At 48.8% G+C, this 18,664-nt stretch overlaps 1 protein-coding gene across 10 annotated transcripts in view; it reads left to right on the plus strand.

Moving 5' to 3' along the window:
• Positions 1 to 18,664, plus strand: part of SRGAP2 (SLIT-ROBO Rho GTPase activating protein 2) — a 235,075-nt gene that overhangs the window by 200,385 nt on the left and 16,026 nt on the right. For all 10 annotated transcript variants that reach the window (XM_043569300.1, XM_043569294.1, XM_043569296.1 and 7 more), the window contains exons 15-18: positions 4,512 to 4,589; positions 5,503 to 5,637; positions 7,674 to 7,779; positions 17,397 to 17,621. In XM_043569300.1, the coding sequence (XP_043425235.1) occupies positions 4,512 to 4,589; positions 5,503 to 5,637; positions 7,674 to 7,779; positions 17,397 to 17,621 (544 nt within the window). The remainder of the gene's footprint in view (positions 1 to 4,511; positions 4,590 to 5,502; positions 5,638 to 7,673; positions 7,780 to 17,396; positions 17,622 to 18,664) is intronic.

The raw sequence follows: 18,664 nt of genomic DNA on the forward strand, positions 1-18,664 counted from the left end.
TGCAGAGGTCCTTGGCAGCAGGGGCCAGCATGCAGGAGGCCAGTGTGGCTGGAGCGGAGAGAGGGAAGAGGAGGGGGGCAGGAGATGAAGCCAGAGGCCAGATGCTTAGGACTTCATTGCCTAAGGGAGGTGTTTGGGTTATAATCTGAGTGAGGTGGGAAGCTACTAGAGAAGTCTGAACAGAGAGAGTTCTTTTTTTTTTTTTTTTTTTTAAGACGTATTTGCTTTTGAGAGAGAAAGCACAAGCAGGGAAGGGGTGGGGGGTGGGGACGGAGCGGGGACAGAAGATCCGACGCGGGCTCTGCACGGACAGCAGCGAGCTTGATGCGAGGCTCAAACTCACGAGCCATGAGATCATGACCTGAGCCAAAATCGGATGCTCAGCCGACTGAGCCACCCAGGCGCCCCAAACAGAGAGCTTTAAAAAACCGCTATGTAGAGACAAGATCATAGGAAGAAGGAGGCTGTGGCGGCCGCCCAGGGAAGACACGACAGTGGCCAGGCCCAGAGTGTGAGCTGTGGAGGAGCTGAGGGGGAGATGGTTCCATATATTGGGCCTCAAATGTACCTATCCCTGCCCCTGTACATGCACAGTGCACGCGGGGACATTTCTGTGCTGCGGCTCTGGGGAAACAGGTGTGCTCGCATGTTGCTGGCTGTATTGCAAACTGGTACAACCCTTTTGGAGGGGAATTTGTCAGTGTCCAACAGGACTGCATATGCGTTTGTCTTCTGGTCCGGCAGCCCTTGTAGGAATTTACCTTGAAACATACACCTCCAACAATGAAAATACATACGCCCGAGGTTACTGGTTGCAGCCTCGTTTGTAAAAATATTAGAAACAACCTAAATACCCTCACACGGAAGAGCGGTTGAATCAACTACGTTGTATCTGAATACTAGGCAGGAATGAGCACGGTCTCCATGAAATGACCTGGAAAGATTTCCAGAATATGTTGTCAAGCGAAAAAAGCAAAGTACAAAAGAGTGTCGATAGCACGCTGCCTTTTTGGTACAAAGAAGACAATATGAGAATGTACATGTGTATTCTCACTTCGGCAAGAAGAAATACAGGAAGGATGAATCCAGAAACTAATATTTGATTGTTTATCTACAGGATACGGGTGGAAGAGGGGTAAAAAGAATGGGGGGTGGGAAATGGGAGGGAAGTGACATTTTCTCTGAATATTGCTCTTGTATAATTGTGACTTTCAGAACTACATTAGTGTTTCCCATATTCAAAAGATAAATAAACAGATAAATAAAACAAGGATGTGGGTAAAACCCCAAGTGGAATACAGACAGTAGTGAGTAAACCTAAGTGTGTAACAAATGAATGAGGGAGAAAATAATCCAAGTAACTTTAGAAAACAGTATTTTTTAAAAAATCTTTTTAACATTTATTCATTTTTGAGAGAGAGGGAGACAGAGGGTGAGTGGGGTAGGGGCAGAAAGAGAGGGAGACACAGGATCCGAAGCAGGCTCCAGGCTCCGAGCTGTCAGCACAGAGCCCGATGTGGGGCTCGAACCCACGAACTATGAGATCATGACCTGAGTCGAAGTCGGACGCTCAACTGACTGAGCCCCCCAGGCACCCTTGACGACAGTATTTTGATACTATACTGTAAGTCTAAAGACAACAAGAGCTATAAACAAATACTATACAGTTGTTGGTAATTTTTTTTTTTTTTTTGAGAGAGGGCACAAGTGAGATGGGGGCAGAGAGAGAGAGAGAGAGAGAGAGAGTGAGAATCCCACGAGGGGCAGAGAAAGAGAGAGAAGAGGGGCTCGTGCTCACCCGGTGCAGGGCTCAAACTGACGAACCGTGAGATCATGACCTGAACCGAAATCAGATATGGGCTATCAATTCTGAAGCCATTTTATGTGTATTCCAGGACTGACCAAATAGATAAACATATTGTTGCTTTAAAGGAAAGAAACAAAACACCATAGTACATAGTGGTTGTTCAAAAAACATTTGTTAGGCTAAACTGAACTTTTTCCCCCACATGGGGACTCAAGGTATTTCTGAACGCCCCATGAATCAGGGTTAAAATTTTTGTGCATGTGCATTTAGTGGAGATAGGATCTGTAACACTTGTCAGTCCCAAAAGGGTTTGTGACCCACCATCTGCTGGGATTTGTACATCCTTACTGGCTTCGTGTTCCCTAGGAGGTAGATGTTATAGTTCCCATTGTATAGATGAGAAAGCTGAGGCTCGTCTGTAAATAGTCGTCAGGGTGATCCAGGAAGACTTAAAGAAGAGGGATTTGGGGAACGACAGACTGAATCAGGGTAGGAAAACCCCACTTACGCACAAGGGAGCCAAGTAACGTGAGGCGGTACTGTAGCAACAATTTCAAGAATTCTCACGGAGAGTACCTCTTGGCAACAGCTGGATCCGGTGCAAAATGGAAGGTTGTGTGCTGCTTCCATGCCTTAACTTACCCTCCTCTGAGTGGTTTTATACCCGCATGCTGGCGTGCTCTAAGAACAAAAGAGAAAGATCGAAGATGGGTCAGGTTAGTCCTATGAGGCCTTACCTGCATTCTCATAAAAAGCCCACTGCTTTCCCCCTTTACGGCTGGAAACCAACCACTTATCAGTGTTCCTACTTTCAGTGTCATGAGATTAGATGCTCTGAAGATTCTGTCTGTGAGCAAAAACATATCGCTATCCTTCTAAAGCGGAGGTTCTCAAGGGGAAATGGGAACCAGACGGAAGGGGATCTCGATGTGTTTCAGGCCTGCTGCCTGACTTCCAGTAAGCTCTCCTCTGATTTCTTCATGTCCTGGGCCCATGGGCTAAAGTGGCTTTTCGTTGATGGTGCAATCTACTAAAAAGTCCCGAAGTGATCCTCTCTCAGCAAATTCTTGGCTTCACCTAGAACACTGAGTGGCCTGGGCCCTGAGATGACATTTCCTTATACTATACTGTGTTTTTGACAAGTCACAGGGTGTGTGTTTCTATCACAACACTTGCTGTTTACATTCTGTGTTTAAATGCCATTATTTGGCTGTTACATCCCATTGGTAACTAATATGGTACTATTACATTGATACTAATGGGGTTTTAACGTTGTCTGCCATTCTCTGAGGAATATTCTGGAGATTCCCTTAGAGGAGCAAACAACTTAAGTCCTATTACAAGCCAGGTAATTAAATTCCCCCTGCTTGCTTCTTAATATTGCTTCAATTGGATTCAAGATTATAGTCCTGGCCTGTGTGATTTACCTTCAAAGGTCTAGCCGACAGAATCCAGTCACCCCTTCACCGAGAGGGTATCCCTGAAACGGTGGCAGTTCTACTCTTTTTTTCTTAAAAAGGCATTTGTTTGAGATTTCCCTGACATGTCAGAGTTTTTGATCAATCATGCCATTGCAGAGGAACTTGGACGAGATGCCCAAGACGGAGACACAGGGCTCCTGAGAACGGCTGACAAGCCTCATGTGATTACAGATGCTAGTTCGGTCTGACCTCTGGGGCCAGCAGTAAAGGCATGCTTCCTCTCTTACCACCTTTGCAGCCCCTTGTGTGGGGTTGTGAGCCACATCCTTGTTCAGACTAACAAATGGGTTCCCGCCCTGCCTGCATTTTCCCTCTGGTTGGCCCCACAAGCCTAGTGTTGAGGAGCGAGTACATAATGGCAACCAGAGGCCTGGGTTGGCCTCCTGACTCTGGTTCTTATCGCCTACATAACCTAAGGGGGTGGGGGGTGGTCATCACACATCCCTTCCTTCATCCAGAAAATGGGCTTGCTGGTGAGCCCTGCCTTAATGGCTGTTGTGAGTACGAATTGATTTATTTCTGGGAAAGCATTTTTAGCAGCAGTCCCTGTACATGCATTATTATTATTATTTTTAGTGATTGTTTCTACTCTAACAAAACCCAAGAGGACACAGTTTTCACGCCCATTATCACCTGTCACATCTATGCACATTTGTCTCTGAGCGAAGCTGTGGTCAAGGACCAGCGGCCAGCACGGTACTGACGGTGCTCTGTTGACTGATCACTTGCCTTTTCCTGTCCTCTCTCTTTCCTGAATATTCAAATCATTGTGCCCTAGAGGAGCCATGCAGTGTTAGGACAGCCGAAGCAGGAATTGTATCTCCGGCCTTATGAAACTCCTCCAACGGTGTCTAAGGCCTGCCTACCATACCCCCAGTGCCCGTTCCTGGCAGGGGGGTGATAAGAAGGTGCCAGGGGTCACTTTGTCACTTGGCAGATGGGAACAGAGAGGCAAAGGCGGGGGAGGAACCTGCTTCCTGGTCTTCCTCAGAATCAGAAATGGAGCCATGTGTAGACATCTTTGGCTTTGTTTATGCCTCCTATATACCCATTCCAGGGACTTCTCCAGCATCCCTGCACATGCTTTCTCCTTTGACCTGAAGGATAGAGACACGGTGCTTAAATGCACACTGGCTGGAGGACACAGACATCCAACCAAGCTTGGAGCTGTGGCTGTGACTTTGTTTCTTCCTCTCCTTGACCATTTTTCCCTGTCTTTCCAGGACTACAGCATGAAGGAATCTTCCGGGTGTCGGGATCCCAGGTGGAAGTGAATGACATCAAAAACGCCTTTGAGAGAGGTAAGGGAACAGGCTTGAAGATAAGACCAAATGTCTGCCAGCCCCCTGGGGTGTTGGCTCCACCCTGTCTCCCCTGGGAGGTACCCAGAGGTCACCCAGCTCTTTAGCCCGGCACCTGCTGTCTCATGGACAGTCTTCCCCAACACGTGCAGGGAGATGCCAGGGCACATCCCAGCTCCCTTCTCAGCGCATTCGTCGTGCCTCTCGCCTGTGGACGATCTGCCAAAACCCAAGAAGTTAACTATGATATCTGGGTGGTTTACGGCTTTATCCAGAACCCTTGGTGGCAGTTAATATCAAGGCTAATGCGCCTGTTCATCGTAGCCCATTTATTATCTTGTGGGCCATTAAGGTAATGGGCAAGCTTTGGCAATTTCCGTCACTATAATGGATATATATAGTCTCAATTTGAGGTTGGTCCTATCATTAAATCTAATTACATCTGATACGAAATTTTCCATAGGGAGCTCCAGCATGATTGTTCTCCCATAAGTAGGTGTCCTTTGTTGCGAGCCAGGAGGAGTAAGAGCGAGTCAGAGTGGCTGGCCACCTTGGCCTCATTTTCCTTCCCCAGGGACTCAGTCCCGGCCTGGCTTCATGATTCTTGTGAGAGGGCCTGTTGCAGTGTCCCATCCCAACCCAGAGGGAATGTCCCTGAACGAGTCTGGCATGAGCCAATTTATCCTAATGGACCCTTGTGCCCTCTTCTCGCCTTGGGGCCCCTGAGCCTAAGCAGTCTTTGCTTTATCTAGTCTCTGGTCCATCCTACTCATGGCCAGCATGCCGGGCACAGAGCTGATGGACTCTGATGAGGACTTGGAAAGCCAGCCCTTCCCCACCACTTCTGCTTTGTCCTGTGGGGTTTTACCTCTCTCACTCTCTTTTTCCTTTTTGGGGGGCTGGTTATCCTCAGGAGAGGACCCCCTGGCTGGGGACCAGAATGACCATGACATGGACTCCATTGCTGGCGTCCTGAAGCTTTACTTCCGGGGGCTGGAACACCCTCTCTTCCCCAAGGACATCTTCCATGACCTGATGGCCTGCGTCAGTAAGTACATCCTGGCCTCAGACTGGCTTCTGGGCAAGAAAGAACACCTTGTAGCAATAAACAAGCAATGTCCACGGGATCTTCTTTCCCCCCATAAACTTTTCAATGATGTTTCTCTTTTTCCTTTCCCTCAGTAAAGTGTCTCCTCCTCATCCTCAATCCTTCACCCCCTACTAGGGAGGGAGGAAGGATGAGTTTTCAGGAAGAGTCTAGGACAAGTCAGAACTCCTGGCCTTTTCTTTTCTGATTTACCTTAAACTCCTTGCTTTTCTGGGCTTTATCTTTCTTCAGTAAAATACATTTCTTTTTTTTTTTTTTTAATTTTAATTTTAATTTTTTTAATTGTTTCTTTAATTTATTTTGAGAGAGAGAGAGAGAAGGAGAGCATGAGCGGAGAGGGGCAGAGAGAAAGGGAGAGAGAGAATCCCAAGCAGGCCCTGCACTCTCAGCATCCAGCCCACCTGACTCAGGGCTCGATTTCACAAACTGTGAGATCATAACCTGAGCCAAAATCAAGAGTCAGACACTTAACAGACTGAGCCACCCTGGCATCCCCAGTAAAATACATTTCTAATAGCATGTAAGACATGGTCCTTTTCAGTTATTGGAAGCTCAGACATTTACTGCCCATGCTTTTTATGATATAAAGAGAGAAATGTTTTCTGTTTGTTGCTTTAAACATGGCATGGCTTACCTGCTGGATGTGTTAATATGTGTTCTTCTAAGGAATAGAACCCTTCTGCCCATTTAAAAGTAATGATACGATGTTTTCCTAGAAAGGGATATCGTCTCTACTTTGTCCTTCTTACAGGTTCTCTGCCTCTTACTCTCAAATTTGGGGCTTGGAGAGCTGTTCCCACCATTTAGTTTAGCTCATTATCCTGTTTTGTTTTCCATGGAAACTTATGTTAATACCAGCTCATCCTGGAAGTAGACCCCAATGGAATGATGGCTCCAGAGGCTGGAGAAGGCAGTGCCTTGGACATGGGGAAAAGAACCTTCTTCCTAGATGCACCAGGGTCTTTCTGCCCGCCCCCCCCGCCCAAGGTTTCAAGTTTGACTCAGTGTATGCCCTGAACACTGTTCCTATCTGCTATTCTGAGGACCCAGAGCATTCAATAAGCTCTCTTGTTTTGTTGACCCACTACTTTTGGGAGTCTGGTGGAAATCAGTGCTGTGGGTGGGTGATTAAATATATGCACCCCTCCTGTCCTCACATCTTTTTCTGGGACTGGGCTTAGATAAAAATCTTAAGTGGACTGACTGGGGCAACCAAGACAGTTCAAGACACCTTGGCTGCCCACTTCTCCCCTCAAGATGTGCTCCTAAACCCACTGCTTTCCACTCTTTTTCACAGAAAGACACTCCTAGAAAATGACAGTATCCATCTGGCCCACTGTGGGAGTGGGGAGACTGGCATTGATGGAGGCCACCAGCTTTGGGTCTTACCTGTAATTGATCTTTCCACAGCCCAAGAGTCAGGAAGCTTCTCTGGTCTTCTCCCCAGATCTCACTATTTATCAGGCATCTACCATCTCTTGCCTCTGGCCACATTCTGCTCAACCCACTGCAGATAAGGGAAGGGAAGATAAGCCAGACCTGTCCAGAGGGTGAGGTGAGACGCGTGTAGAGTGAGCCGGACAGGACCTGCACAGCCTGTCTCCCTCCCCACATGTACACCCCTGAGGCTGGATGTTGAGCAATTAGTCATAGCAGGTTTATGGACGGTCCTTGTCTGTGGTTTTCATTGGAGGGTAGTAGTTGCTTGGGGACCATCTCCAACCCCCTCAGTGCCCAAGGTGCATATTCCTCAAGTCCTATAATCAGTAGGTGTCTGGAGCCCAGCATGTACCCTGTGGCAGCAGTCCAGCCCCACGGGGCCACAGGGATGGAACTCCTTACGTGGAGCACCAGTGCTGTGCAGTCTTGGTCTGGCCGCTGTCTGTGCAGCACCTGCTGGAAGTAAGGGCCCTCTGACCGTTACTCCTCGGGATCTCTGTTGCAATGAGGGCTGACACGTGGCTTTCTTCTTTCAGCTATGGACAGCCTGCAAGAGAGAGCTCTGCACATCCGGAAAGTCCTCCTGGTCCTGCCCAAAACCACTCTGATTATCATGAGATACCTCTTTGCCTTCCTCAATCAGTGAGTAGACTTCCCAGTGAGCAATTGGATCAGGCCTCGGCCTCAGCCCCTGGAAGTTTACATGTAGAGCTATATCAGTTCATCCAGCCCAACGGGTATTTATGGAGCACCTACAAGGTGCTGGGCACCATTGTAGGCTGTAAGAATACATTGCGAAATAAGAGACAAAGCCCTGATATCATTTAATTCACATTCCAGGGTAGGAGACAGAGAGATAACAGATATGTCAGGCAGGAGTAAGTGCTCAGAAGATAAATGAAGAAACCCAACTTAAGAGCTGGAGTGTGGGGGTCTGAATGGGGGCAGGGGTGAAAGAGGGAGAGCCGCTGCAGAGGGTCAGCAAGGGTCTCTCGGAAGGAGATGGTGTGAGAGCAGGAACCTAAATGAAGTGAAGGAAGGAGCCACAGGGATGTTCAAGGCCGTCAGGCCCTGAGAGTCATAGTAATAATGGGTTTGGCTTTGGGAAGCCCCTGGAGGGTTTAAGCAGAAGAGTGATAAGATCTAGTCTCCTTATACTTTTTTAAGCCCACCAACAGCTTTGTGGAGAAGTTGCCATCGAGGGCTGTGACGAAATTCAGGGAGACCTAGGTAGAGGTTATCGTGAGATCTCGGCCACGGGTACTGGGGGCTTAGACAGAATGGGGGGTCACGAGGGAGGGTGAGGAGGTGGGGTTGGGTTTGGGGTCTGTTTACAGCATAGCACTGACAGGACTTCCTGATGGGGAGGATGTGGAGTGTGAGGAAGGAGAGAAATTCTAAATGTTTGGCAGGAGCAACAGAGTACCAGTGACTCCATTACGGAGTTGGGGAAGACGAGGCGTGCCGGACGGAATTGAGACAAGGCACCAACTCAGTCATGTTAACCTGAGGTACCTGTTAGGCTTCCACGCGGAGATTCCAAGTAGGCAGTGGGACACGGGAATCTGACACTCGGGAGAAACCGAGTGGAGACGCGAGTCTGCCGTCACCGTGTACTGCTGTTTTAGCTGGTTACCCAGGGAGTGAGTGTAGCCAGGCAAGAGTTCTGAGGGCCAGAGGGACCCTGAGCTTGGACGGGGCATTGCTTCCTGTCCATGCCGTGTGTCCTTGCCAAGGGCAGGCATTGTGTCCCCAGGGAGCAGCAGAAGCAACAAGCAAGGACGTGTGGTGCTTCCCCCGTGGGCACCTCTGTCTTCAGGCTGCTTTCCCTGCGGTGTCTCCCTCAGCAGCCTAGAGCAAAGGCCATAAATGGGCAACGTGAGGGCCAGATAAGGGCCACTGATGTGTTTCCTTTCAGTCTGCTGTGTCTTGAAAACATTGAAACATTTAAATATTAGGGGATTTTACTTAAAAATATCTGGATTTCCAGCTTCTCTTGAAAGCACCATTCGATCTGGTAATAATGGACCCGTACTCCGCAAGGCAGCGGTGCGTGGTAGAGGGAGGGCGGCTGCCTGGGTGAGGCGGGCCCTCTTGGCACTCTCGAACACCGATGCTGAATTCAGCTGTCATCCCTCTTGCTCTACGTGTTTTCCTCTAGTGGAGAAACACAGACCCATGAATGTATCAAGAAAGAGAACAAAAATTAGACCAAGGGGCTAGCATCTTTTATTTATTTATTTGTTTGTTTTTTACTTTTTTTAATGTTTATTCATTTTTGAGAGAGAGAGAGAGAGACAGAGGGCAAGCGGAGGAGGGGCAGAGAGAGAGGGAGACACGGAATCCGAAACAGGCTCCGGGCTCCGAGCTGTCAGCACAGAGCCCGACGCGGGGCTCGAACTCGTGAACCGTGAGGTCATGACCTGAGTCGAAGTCAGATGCTCAACTGATGAGCTACCCAGGCACCCCAGGGCTAGCGTCTTTTACCATAAATGTCTTTCTCTTCCTGGTCTGTTTGGTCTTTGCTTCAAAGGAAAACGAATTTAGTGACCATCTCATGAGCTTTGACTCCCTTGTAAGTTCGCAGTCAGCCTGGCCCTCGAGGGTGTCTGGGTTAGCCCCGCTGCTGGAGACCTTGCCAGGGCACCCGCGCTGTCTGTCAGCCTTGCTGCTGGCAGTGCAGAGGGACAGAAGGTCCCGGCTGTTGGGTCAGCCTCCTCCATGTGGCGATGTCTGCTCCTCCCATCGGCCAAGCCCTGACTCAGCACCGCAACTGGCTGCGTTCAGAACCCCTCGTGACTCACGCAGGGTGCTCATGTGAGGTGCATTCTAGGCTGGCGGAAACGGAAACTCCGTGATGACTCTCGAGCTAGTCAGCTCCCCGGGGCCACCAGTCCCTCTCTCCCCTCATAGACGGATACCTGCCCTCAAAGTGAGCCTGGTCTGCTCCCCCAGAGCAAGCAGTGTGACGGTAGTGGGTAACAAGGCAGAGGAGCACACACAGGTCCCGGGGCGACTGTGTTGTGTAAGCACAACGGCCTCATCCTCTTCCCCACACCTTCTTCCTGTTCTTCCTGCTTCTTCCTGCGGGGACCTCGCGGGAGCGGGGGAGCCATAGAGCAAGCATCGCGCAGAGCTGGAGGTGGTGGCCACTGTTGGAGGAAACATGGGAATTACACCAATTCAAATGATCGCTTTGGTTTTTTGCTTTTTTATCTGGTTACAAAAGAGATGCATTTGGTCCTCGGAGTGGTTCATGGGAAAGATGCAGCGTTAATAACCGTAGTGTTTCCTAGAATAATAAATGGAATTCAGGACACAGGTGACAGAGAAGATCACCTCTGCGGGAAGATGGCAGGTCATAAGCGTACACGTACCAACGGATGTGGCAACAGTGGACACAGGTCGCTCCTGAGGGAGACTCTGCCCCGGCCCAGACTTTCAGGACTGCTTTCCTTTGTCGTTCTGCATCCTAGGGGGGTGTGTACTTTATTTCTGGCTATGGTCTTTCTCTTGGGTTGTACACTTGCTCAATCTCAAGGAGCCAGAAAAACTAATATGTGTGTATGCGTATGTGGAACTCCTTACACTGGGCACTGGCGCCGTGTGGACTTGACCTGGTTCCATATATACGTAGCTAGTGTCCTTCAGAGTACCCAGTCCACTGCATCAACCTCGGGTACATGCCTGTCCAGCAGGCCTTGTGAACTATTAACATTATCCTTTCTAGCATCTGCATTAATTATCTATTGCTGTGGAACAAATCACCCTAAAACTTAGCAACTTGAAACAAAAGGCATTCATCGTTATATCTCAGTTTCTGTGGGTCGGGAATCCAGGGGCAGGGTGGCTGGGGACTCTGGCTCTAGGTCTTAGGAGGTTGCAGTGAAGGTGTTGGGGGCAGGGCCGTAGTCCCTTCCGAAAGCTCCACTAGGGGAGGACCTGCTTCCAAGCTCACTTGCGTGCTGTTGGCAGGATTCAGTTCCTTGCAGGTTGTTGGACTGAGGACCTTCACTCCTGGCCGACTGTCGGCCAGAGGCTTTTGTCGGTTCTTCGCCACGTGGGCCTCCCCATAGAGCTGCTCACAATATGGCAGCTGGCTTCTCTCCAAACAAGTTGAGAGAACACCCAAGACAGGAAGCACAGTCCTTGGTAACCTAATCTCAGAAGTGACATCCCATGCCTTCGGCCATATTCCATTCACTAGAAATGAGTCACTACCTCTAGCCCATACTCAAAGGGAGAAAATTACACCAGGATGTGAATACCAGTAGGCAGGGGCCATGGGGTTCATTTTAGAGGCTGCCTACCACAGCCTGTATACTACCCAGAGAGTTTTTGCCCCCCAACGAAGTGTAGGTAGCTCCCCCTCACTGCAGCTGATTCTGCTGCTTGCCTTTTGAAACCTGCTTTTTTCAGACGTCAAACAATATAGCCTTCTAGTTTCTTGCTAGCCAAGTGAGGTCCACGGACCAGCTTCACTGGCATCATTTGGGGAAGTTGTCAGAAATGCAGAGTCTCAGCCCCTCTCCCCTCAAAGACCTGTGAATCAGAATCTGTATCTTAACAAGGTCCCTTGGCAAGTCATACTCACATGAAAGTCCCAGAAGCCCTGCGCTGGGTCCTCAAACACTGCTCCACCGTCTGAAAGAGTGAATCAGTGGTGCTTCTCTCCTGACTAAGGTGCCCTGGGGGCTCCACGAAGGCTGAGATTTCCTCTACATCTCACCCATCTCCAGGTGCCTCTTAGTTTGGGAAGATTCTGTCTGGGCTGTTCTTCTGCCTTTCACGAGGAGTGTTTTGGCTTCTACACGCAGATGGACAAGTAGAGTTGTGGTTGGCTTGTCTTCGGAGATCTGCAGCTGCTCACATACTTACTTAGTCATTTTTTTCACATATATTTATTAAGCATCTACTGTGTGCCAGGCCCTGTTTTAGTTGCTGGCCATCTAAGAGTGCACCAAACAGTCCAGGCGTCCCATGGAGTCCCTTGTGGAGTTTATGTTCTATTGGAAGAAGACAGACCAAACTAATAAGTACACATATCACATGTCAGAAGATAAGTGCTATGGAGAAATATGAAGCAGGTAAGGGAAGTGGAGCGTACCAGGGGTCAGGGTGAGAGTTTGCTCTTTAACATCCGGTGCTCAGCAGATGCTTCACTGAGCAAGTGACAGTGGGCCATGGGCATGGAGGAGAACCTAGAGAAACCGGTGTCCCAGAAGCCACGTAGACAAGTATTTTGAAGAGGGCGTGGTAACAGAGTTAAATGTGATGACAGGTCAGCTGAGAAAAAGACTAAGAATTACATTAGCAGCAGGGAGAGCATTGGTGACCCTGAAGGGGGTTATGCTGATGGAGTGGAAGGGGTCAAACCCTGACTGTGGGTTCAGGAGAGAAGGGGTGCTGCTAATGGGTAAAAAAAAAAATGTGGTAGATCCATACGGTGGGGTAGTGTTCAGCCATAGAAAGGAGGGAGGCACTGAGGCATGTTACAGCGTGGATGCCCCTTGAAAACATCACACTGAACGAAAGAAGCCAGTCACAAAAGACCACGTAGTGTGTGATTCCTTTTGTGTGCAATGTCCGGAACAGGCACGTCAGTGGGGACAGCAGACTTGTGTAGCCAGGGGCTGAGGGAAGGGGAGAAAGAGGGGATATGGAGCCTGGAGCCTGCTTCGGATTCTGTGTCTCCTCTCTCTCTGCCCCTCCCCTGCTCATGCTCTGTCTCTCTGTCTCTCTGTCTCTCTGTCTCTCTGTCTCTCTGTCTCTCTCTCTCTCTCTCAAAAATAAATAAACATTTGGGGCGCCTGGGTGGCTCAGTCGGTTAAGCGTCCGACTTCAGCCCGGGTCACGATCTCGCGGTCCATGAGTTCGAGCCCCGCGTCGGGCTCTGGGCTGATGGCTCAGAGCCTGGAGCCTGCTTCTGATTCTGTGTCTCCCTCTCTCTCTGCCCCTCCCCCGTTCATGCTGTGTCTCTCTCTGTCTCAAAAATAAATAAACGTTAAAAAAAAAAAATTAAAAAAATAAATAAACATTAAAATTTTTTTTAAAAGATGGTGAAAATGGTAAATTGTATATTTTACCACAATAAAGAGGGGGAGGGAGCGAGAGAGAAGGTATGTTAGTCTTCTAGGGCTGCCATAGCAAAATACCACAGACCAGGTGCCTTCAGGAACAGAAACCCATTTTCTCATGGTCTGGAGTCTAGAAGTCCAAGATTAAGGTGCCAGCAGGGTTGGTTTCTGATGAGGACCCTCCTTGGCCTGTAGATGGCCCTCTTCCCTCTGCGTCTTCCCATGGCTTTCCTCTGTGCACACACGGGGAGAGCCCTGCTGTCTCTTCCCTTCCTATAAGGACCGCAGTCCTATGGGATTAGGCACCCACCCTTATGACCTCATGTAACCTTCATTATCTTCTTAAAGGCCCTTTCTCCAAATACAGTCACATGGTGGTGGCGGGGGGGGGGGGCTTCAACATAGAAATTTGGGGAGCGGGACACAATTTAGTCCATAACCAAAGAGGTGGAGATGAATCAGAGAACCAGAAACAACAGGTACAGACAACTCCCAAATCGTTTTATTATGGAGAGGAGAGAAATGGGACAGGTGTGGATATGGGGTTAAGAGAGAATTTTTTTTCAGATGGACAGTATCACTGCATGTTTGCATGCTGGTGGGAATGACCCAATGGAGAGGAAAAACCAATGATGGAAGAGAGAGCAAGGGCAATGGTGGGAGTGATATTCTTGCTGGAGAAAGAGGATGGAGTTCACTGCGAGGGGAAGGAAGGCAGAACATGAGGGCGCAGAGGCAAGTCCCTTAACAGATGCGGGGAGCGTGAGGATGCTGACAGGTGGCGTTACAGGCGGAGGGAGTGAGCAGATGCCTTTGAAGGACTATGAGAAAAAATCAGCCAGAATTACCTTGACTTCTCGTCTCTTAGAAAGCCTTTTGGCCAAGTCAGGGAAGGCTGTTAAATCACGGATTTAGAGTGGGAAGTTGTAGTATCTCCTATTGGAAAAGCTTTTAAAAGGCCTGATGGATTCTCGGCCCCACATTTCGCCTGGGGTCATGGTGAATAACACAATTTCTCTTCATCCCTTTCAGACCTAAGATCAACCCTGATGTGTAATATCTTACCCACAGTCTGTTGGTTGTTGCCAAATCAAACCCCTGGGGCGTGTGAAGCGGAAGGTTTTTAAGTGAAATGTCATGTATTTAAAACTGTCTGTCGAAAGCTTAGTGTTCTCCCTGAGGATTTAAGCCTTCGATGTTGGGATCTGGAGTCCTCGGCTTGATGGTGCCTGTCAGGAGAAGAAGGTGGCTAGACTCCTATAAATCAACTGCTGGCAAATGTCGACAGCCCTGCTTCCCATTTTCTGACTAGAATCGAGGGCCTTATATCAAGAAGCAATTAGGATAGTATAATTACAGAAAATATTGATTGAGCCCCACCTATGTGCCAGGCACAGTGCTCAGTGGTTTGTGTATAATTGCTCATTTAAACTTTGTATCAGCCCCACAAAGGAGGTACGTTCTTTTATAAGGAAGAGACTTGGAACCTAGAACACTGTCGTGGAACTGATAAGCAATGTGACCAGGACTCAAAACCAGGTCTCATTGACTCTAAAATTCTTCAGACGTTTTGTTTTTCTCTCTTAATTTAATCTAAGAGATAGGGGCGCCTGGGTGGCGCAGTCGGTTGAGCGTCCGACTTCAGCCAGGTCACGATCTCGAGGTCCGTGAGTTCGAGCCCCGCGTCAGGCTCTGGGCGGATGGCTCGGAGCCTGGAGCCTGTTTCCGATTCTGTGTCTCCCTCTCTCTCTGCCCCTCCCCCGTTCATGCTCTGTCTCTCTCTGTCCCAAAAATAAAAATAAACGTTGAAAAAAAAAAAAATTTAATCTAAGAGACAAATGTGCGTCATTAAAAGGTAAAAAGTCCAGAAAAGGGCATGATAAAAAACAAGTTTCCCACACTAATCCTGATTTTTTTCATTCCTCCCCAAAAGCCTATGTTCTCAATCTCTATGCTGAACCTTGTTAAGATACACAAAAGATGAGTTTGAATCAATTAGAAGAATTCACTAGTATTATAGATAGAAGCTATAGAAATATAGTACAATTCTTAGAAGAGATGGCATTATATAAGTTGACACCAAAAAAAATATGTTTAAAGATGGCGCTGTTACCACTGTTACCCATTTTAGGTTTTTTTGTTTTTTGTTTTTTTTGGTTTTTTTTCAATAAAAATCCAGTATTTGAATTCCTATACTGGATATGGACGTTGGGGCCTTCGTGGATTATTAGCACCATTATGTTGTATATGAAATGCGTCTGTATGTGTACACATGTGAATTTTTCTGGGGAGAGAATCTCTGCTTTCTGTCAAATTCTTGAAGGAGGCCGTGACCCCCCCAAATAGTTAAGAATCATGGCTTTCCCCCTAAACCTAGGTGTTCCCATTGTAGATTGGAGGAGAGAGAAGGATCTTGGTTTAGATTTTAATGAGAGTAAGAAATGCATCTGGTCCCTGAGACCCTAGTCCATGAAGATGTGTCCTCCTCAAGCCCATGGTCATTGCAGCCACCTATGAATTGAACAGTCCTTCCCTTAGGAGACTTGGCAAGGTTTCTCCTCTCTTACAAGGCTTTGGGCTGGGGCTCTTGGAGCTAGACTTTGTTTCCTTTTGACTGCCAGGCTTCCCCAGAAATGACTGGTTTTCTTCCATGTTACCAAATGTCATCAGTTCGCACTAAAGAAACATGGCCTTCCTCCTCCTTGTCCCTGTTGTGGTTACCAAGGTAATTATCTCTCCTATCTCTCTCCAACGTTTGTTTGACCAAAAAGTAGAGTTGGAAACTTCTCCCGGCCTTTTCTGAATCCCAGCTCTCTATTAACTCAGGAGCCAGGGAAGGATTGTAAAATTTAGCCTTTAAGACCTTCTATGAAGCAGTCCAGCCACTGAGATCTATAACCGAACACATCGCTGGCCTCCCTACGTTGACTAAGTCCTAGAGAACATTGACTCTCAACCATGACAGTAATTCCCCCCGTGATAGCTGTTCACATCCATCGTACCGCTTCTTTTGTCCTGCACCGATTCTCCAAAGCGGACAGATGTATGTGAATCTTCAGTAGAGGAGAGAACCATTGGGTGAGAGAGACCAGCTTGGTAATTTGAGTCTGGGTGCAGCATACACTAGAAATGAACTCTGTCCGGTTCTGAAGAACGCCTACTCAGACGAAGACAGCTGAGTCTCAGGCCTCTGGTTCGGCATCAGAGGGATTTGGTTTTTCCTCAGAGCTGTAAGAATCAGGGGCCGGGGACCTCCTGCTGATGCCCATCAGGGAGGCAGGACTCCTTAGCAGAGCCCACAGTTCCGCACCCTAGGGCTGGGGGCGGGGGGTACAGACCCAGAGCTGGCCAAGCCATCAGCCTGGACAAACAGAGACCGGTGAGGGCCGATGAGACCCAGGGTCTCCCTGAAGGGTTTGGGGCCTTGGCCAAGGTTGGAGGTGTGGCCAGAGCAGCTGCTGGCTGAAAAGGGGACTTCCCAAAATAAATACCCAATGACGAAGTCAGACTGCATCCAGAGAAAGCCTGAGCATAAACTGAGCAGCATGCTGACCTTTTCCTGAATAAATCTTGATTGTAATAATAGAGGATATTATGAAAATGGAAAACAATTACATTAGCTGTTCCAGAAAGAAATTCACTTGCTTGACGGGATACAAAAGCTAATTGGGTGGCAATGTTTTTAAATACGTCTAGAGCTTGGAATGGAATATCCCTAGTAATTTGATTATTTTGCTGTGCAAGGAGGTACACAACACACAGTGCCTGTGTCTTCTGACCATGTCATTACGAGGGCAGCCTGAGGGTCTCCATCTGCGCTGGCAGCTTCGGGGGCTGGCGTGTGGGAGCCATACCGGTTGTGCAGAGTGGCGTATTCTTGAGGCAGGGTGGGTTTGGTGGGTGAGTTATGGAGCGGGGCTCGTGAAGGGGTGACAAGTAGGATTTGAAGGGGGAGCTGGAGAGGGAGGAGGGGAGAGACCTGCAAGGAGGTGGCTCCCGAATGACCGTCCTGGTGGTCATTCTCTTCTCCCCCCAGACTTTCTAGAAGGGCTCTGATGCCCAGGAAGGCAGGTGGCAATTTGTGGAGCTTCTGCTCTTGCTCTTGGCATTGCCTCCCACGATTGTGTTTTCTGGGCATTCATGCGAGAGCTTTCCAGCTTGCCCCCTTCCCTTCTCCTCCAGTTTATCACAGTTCAGTGAAGAGAACATGATGGACCCCTACAACCTCGCCATCTGCTTCGGGCCCTCACTGATGTCAGTGCCTGAGGGCCACGACCAGGTGTCCTGCCAAGCCCACGTGAATGAGCTGATCAAAACCACCATCATCCAGCATGAGAACATCTTCCCAACCCCCAGGGAGCTGGAGGGCCCCGTCTACAGCAGAGGAGGAAGCACAGAGGACTACTGGTAGGGGCCTCTGGGCCAGAGGGTGGGGAGGGGGAGTCCCCACTGCACGCTGGTGTGGGAGCCAGATGGCCAAGCGAGACCCAGGGGAAACACCCAGAGCCCCCCAGCCTCGCACTCCCAGGCGGTCCAAGCTGCCGGGATCTGGGGACGGTGCAGGCAGCGCCCCACCTCGACCCGACCTGTGGAGTGAGTGCCACTTTGTGCCACTACCCTGTTTTTTATGAGTTTGAGGAACCATTCTGGAAAACAGTGGCGACAATAATAGGAGGGTTAATAATCTCCAGGAAAAGAAAGTTTGTAAAGTTGTATTTAGAACAACTGTTCATCAGTCAGCAGTGCCTCTCAGGCTCCATGTCCGTGCCGTGTGTGGTGAGAGACACAGACAGGCCTGGGTCCGGGTCCGCAGAAGTAAGATTTTCTTCCTTATTGCGAAGAACTTAGATATGAGGCATAATTTCCTCGCTGTGAGTTTGAACAATGATAATTTAGAATGATTGCAGAGATCTGTGAGGAGAAAAAGGGGTAAGGTAAGCTCCATTTTCGGCAGGTTAGGCCCACTTCCATCCTAAAGCGGGATTAAATCCTGTGGGGCAAGGTTTTTCATGACCTAGCCTGGGAACAGAGATATAAAAGGAATCCCTAGGGCTCATCTTTACTAGACCCTTGTGTTACACAGTTGACCAATCACTATTTCCGTATTACAGATAAAATGACTATAACCTAGAGAGGTCAGTGACAACCTTTCAGGCCACCTTAGGGGTGGGAATTCTAACCATGCTGTTTTGTGTCTTAGTGCAGGGCACTGTCCAGGACCCCACACTGCACCCAGGGTACCACTTACAATGTCTTTTTCCCTACCAAACACAAAGGCAACCACCTCTGTCGTTTGCTCCCTAACATCCCTTACCTGCTCCTTCCCCTCCCTTCTTCCCCCGAATCGTGCTTCAGCCTGGGCTGAAAGCATGAGCCAGCCCAATTCGGATTCCATCTGAATTCAACATCTGGAACCAATTCAGCAGCCCCACTGCTCTCCAGTAAGGTAG

Source organism: Prionailurus bengalensis, chromosome E4, assembly GCF_016509475.1.
Source record: "Prionailurus bengalensis isolate Pbe53 chromosome E4, Fcat_Pben_1.1_paternal_pri, whole genome shotgun sequence".
Taxonomy (NCBI): Eukaryota; Metazoa; Chordata; class Mammalia; order Carnivora; family Felidae; genus Prionailurus; species Prionailurus bengalensis.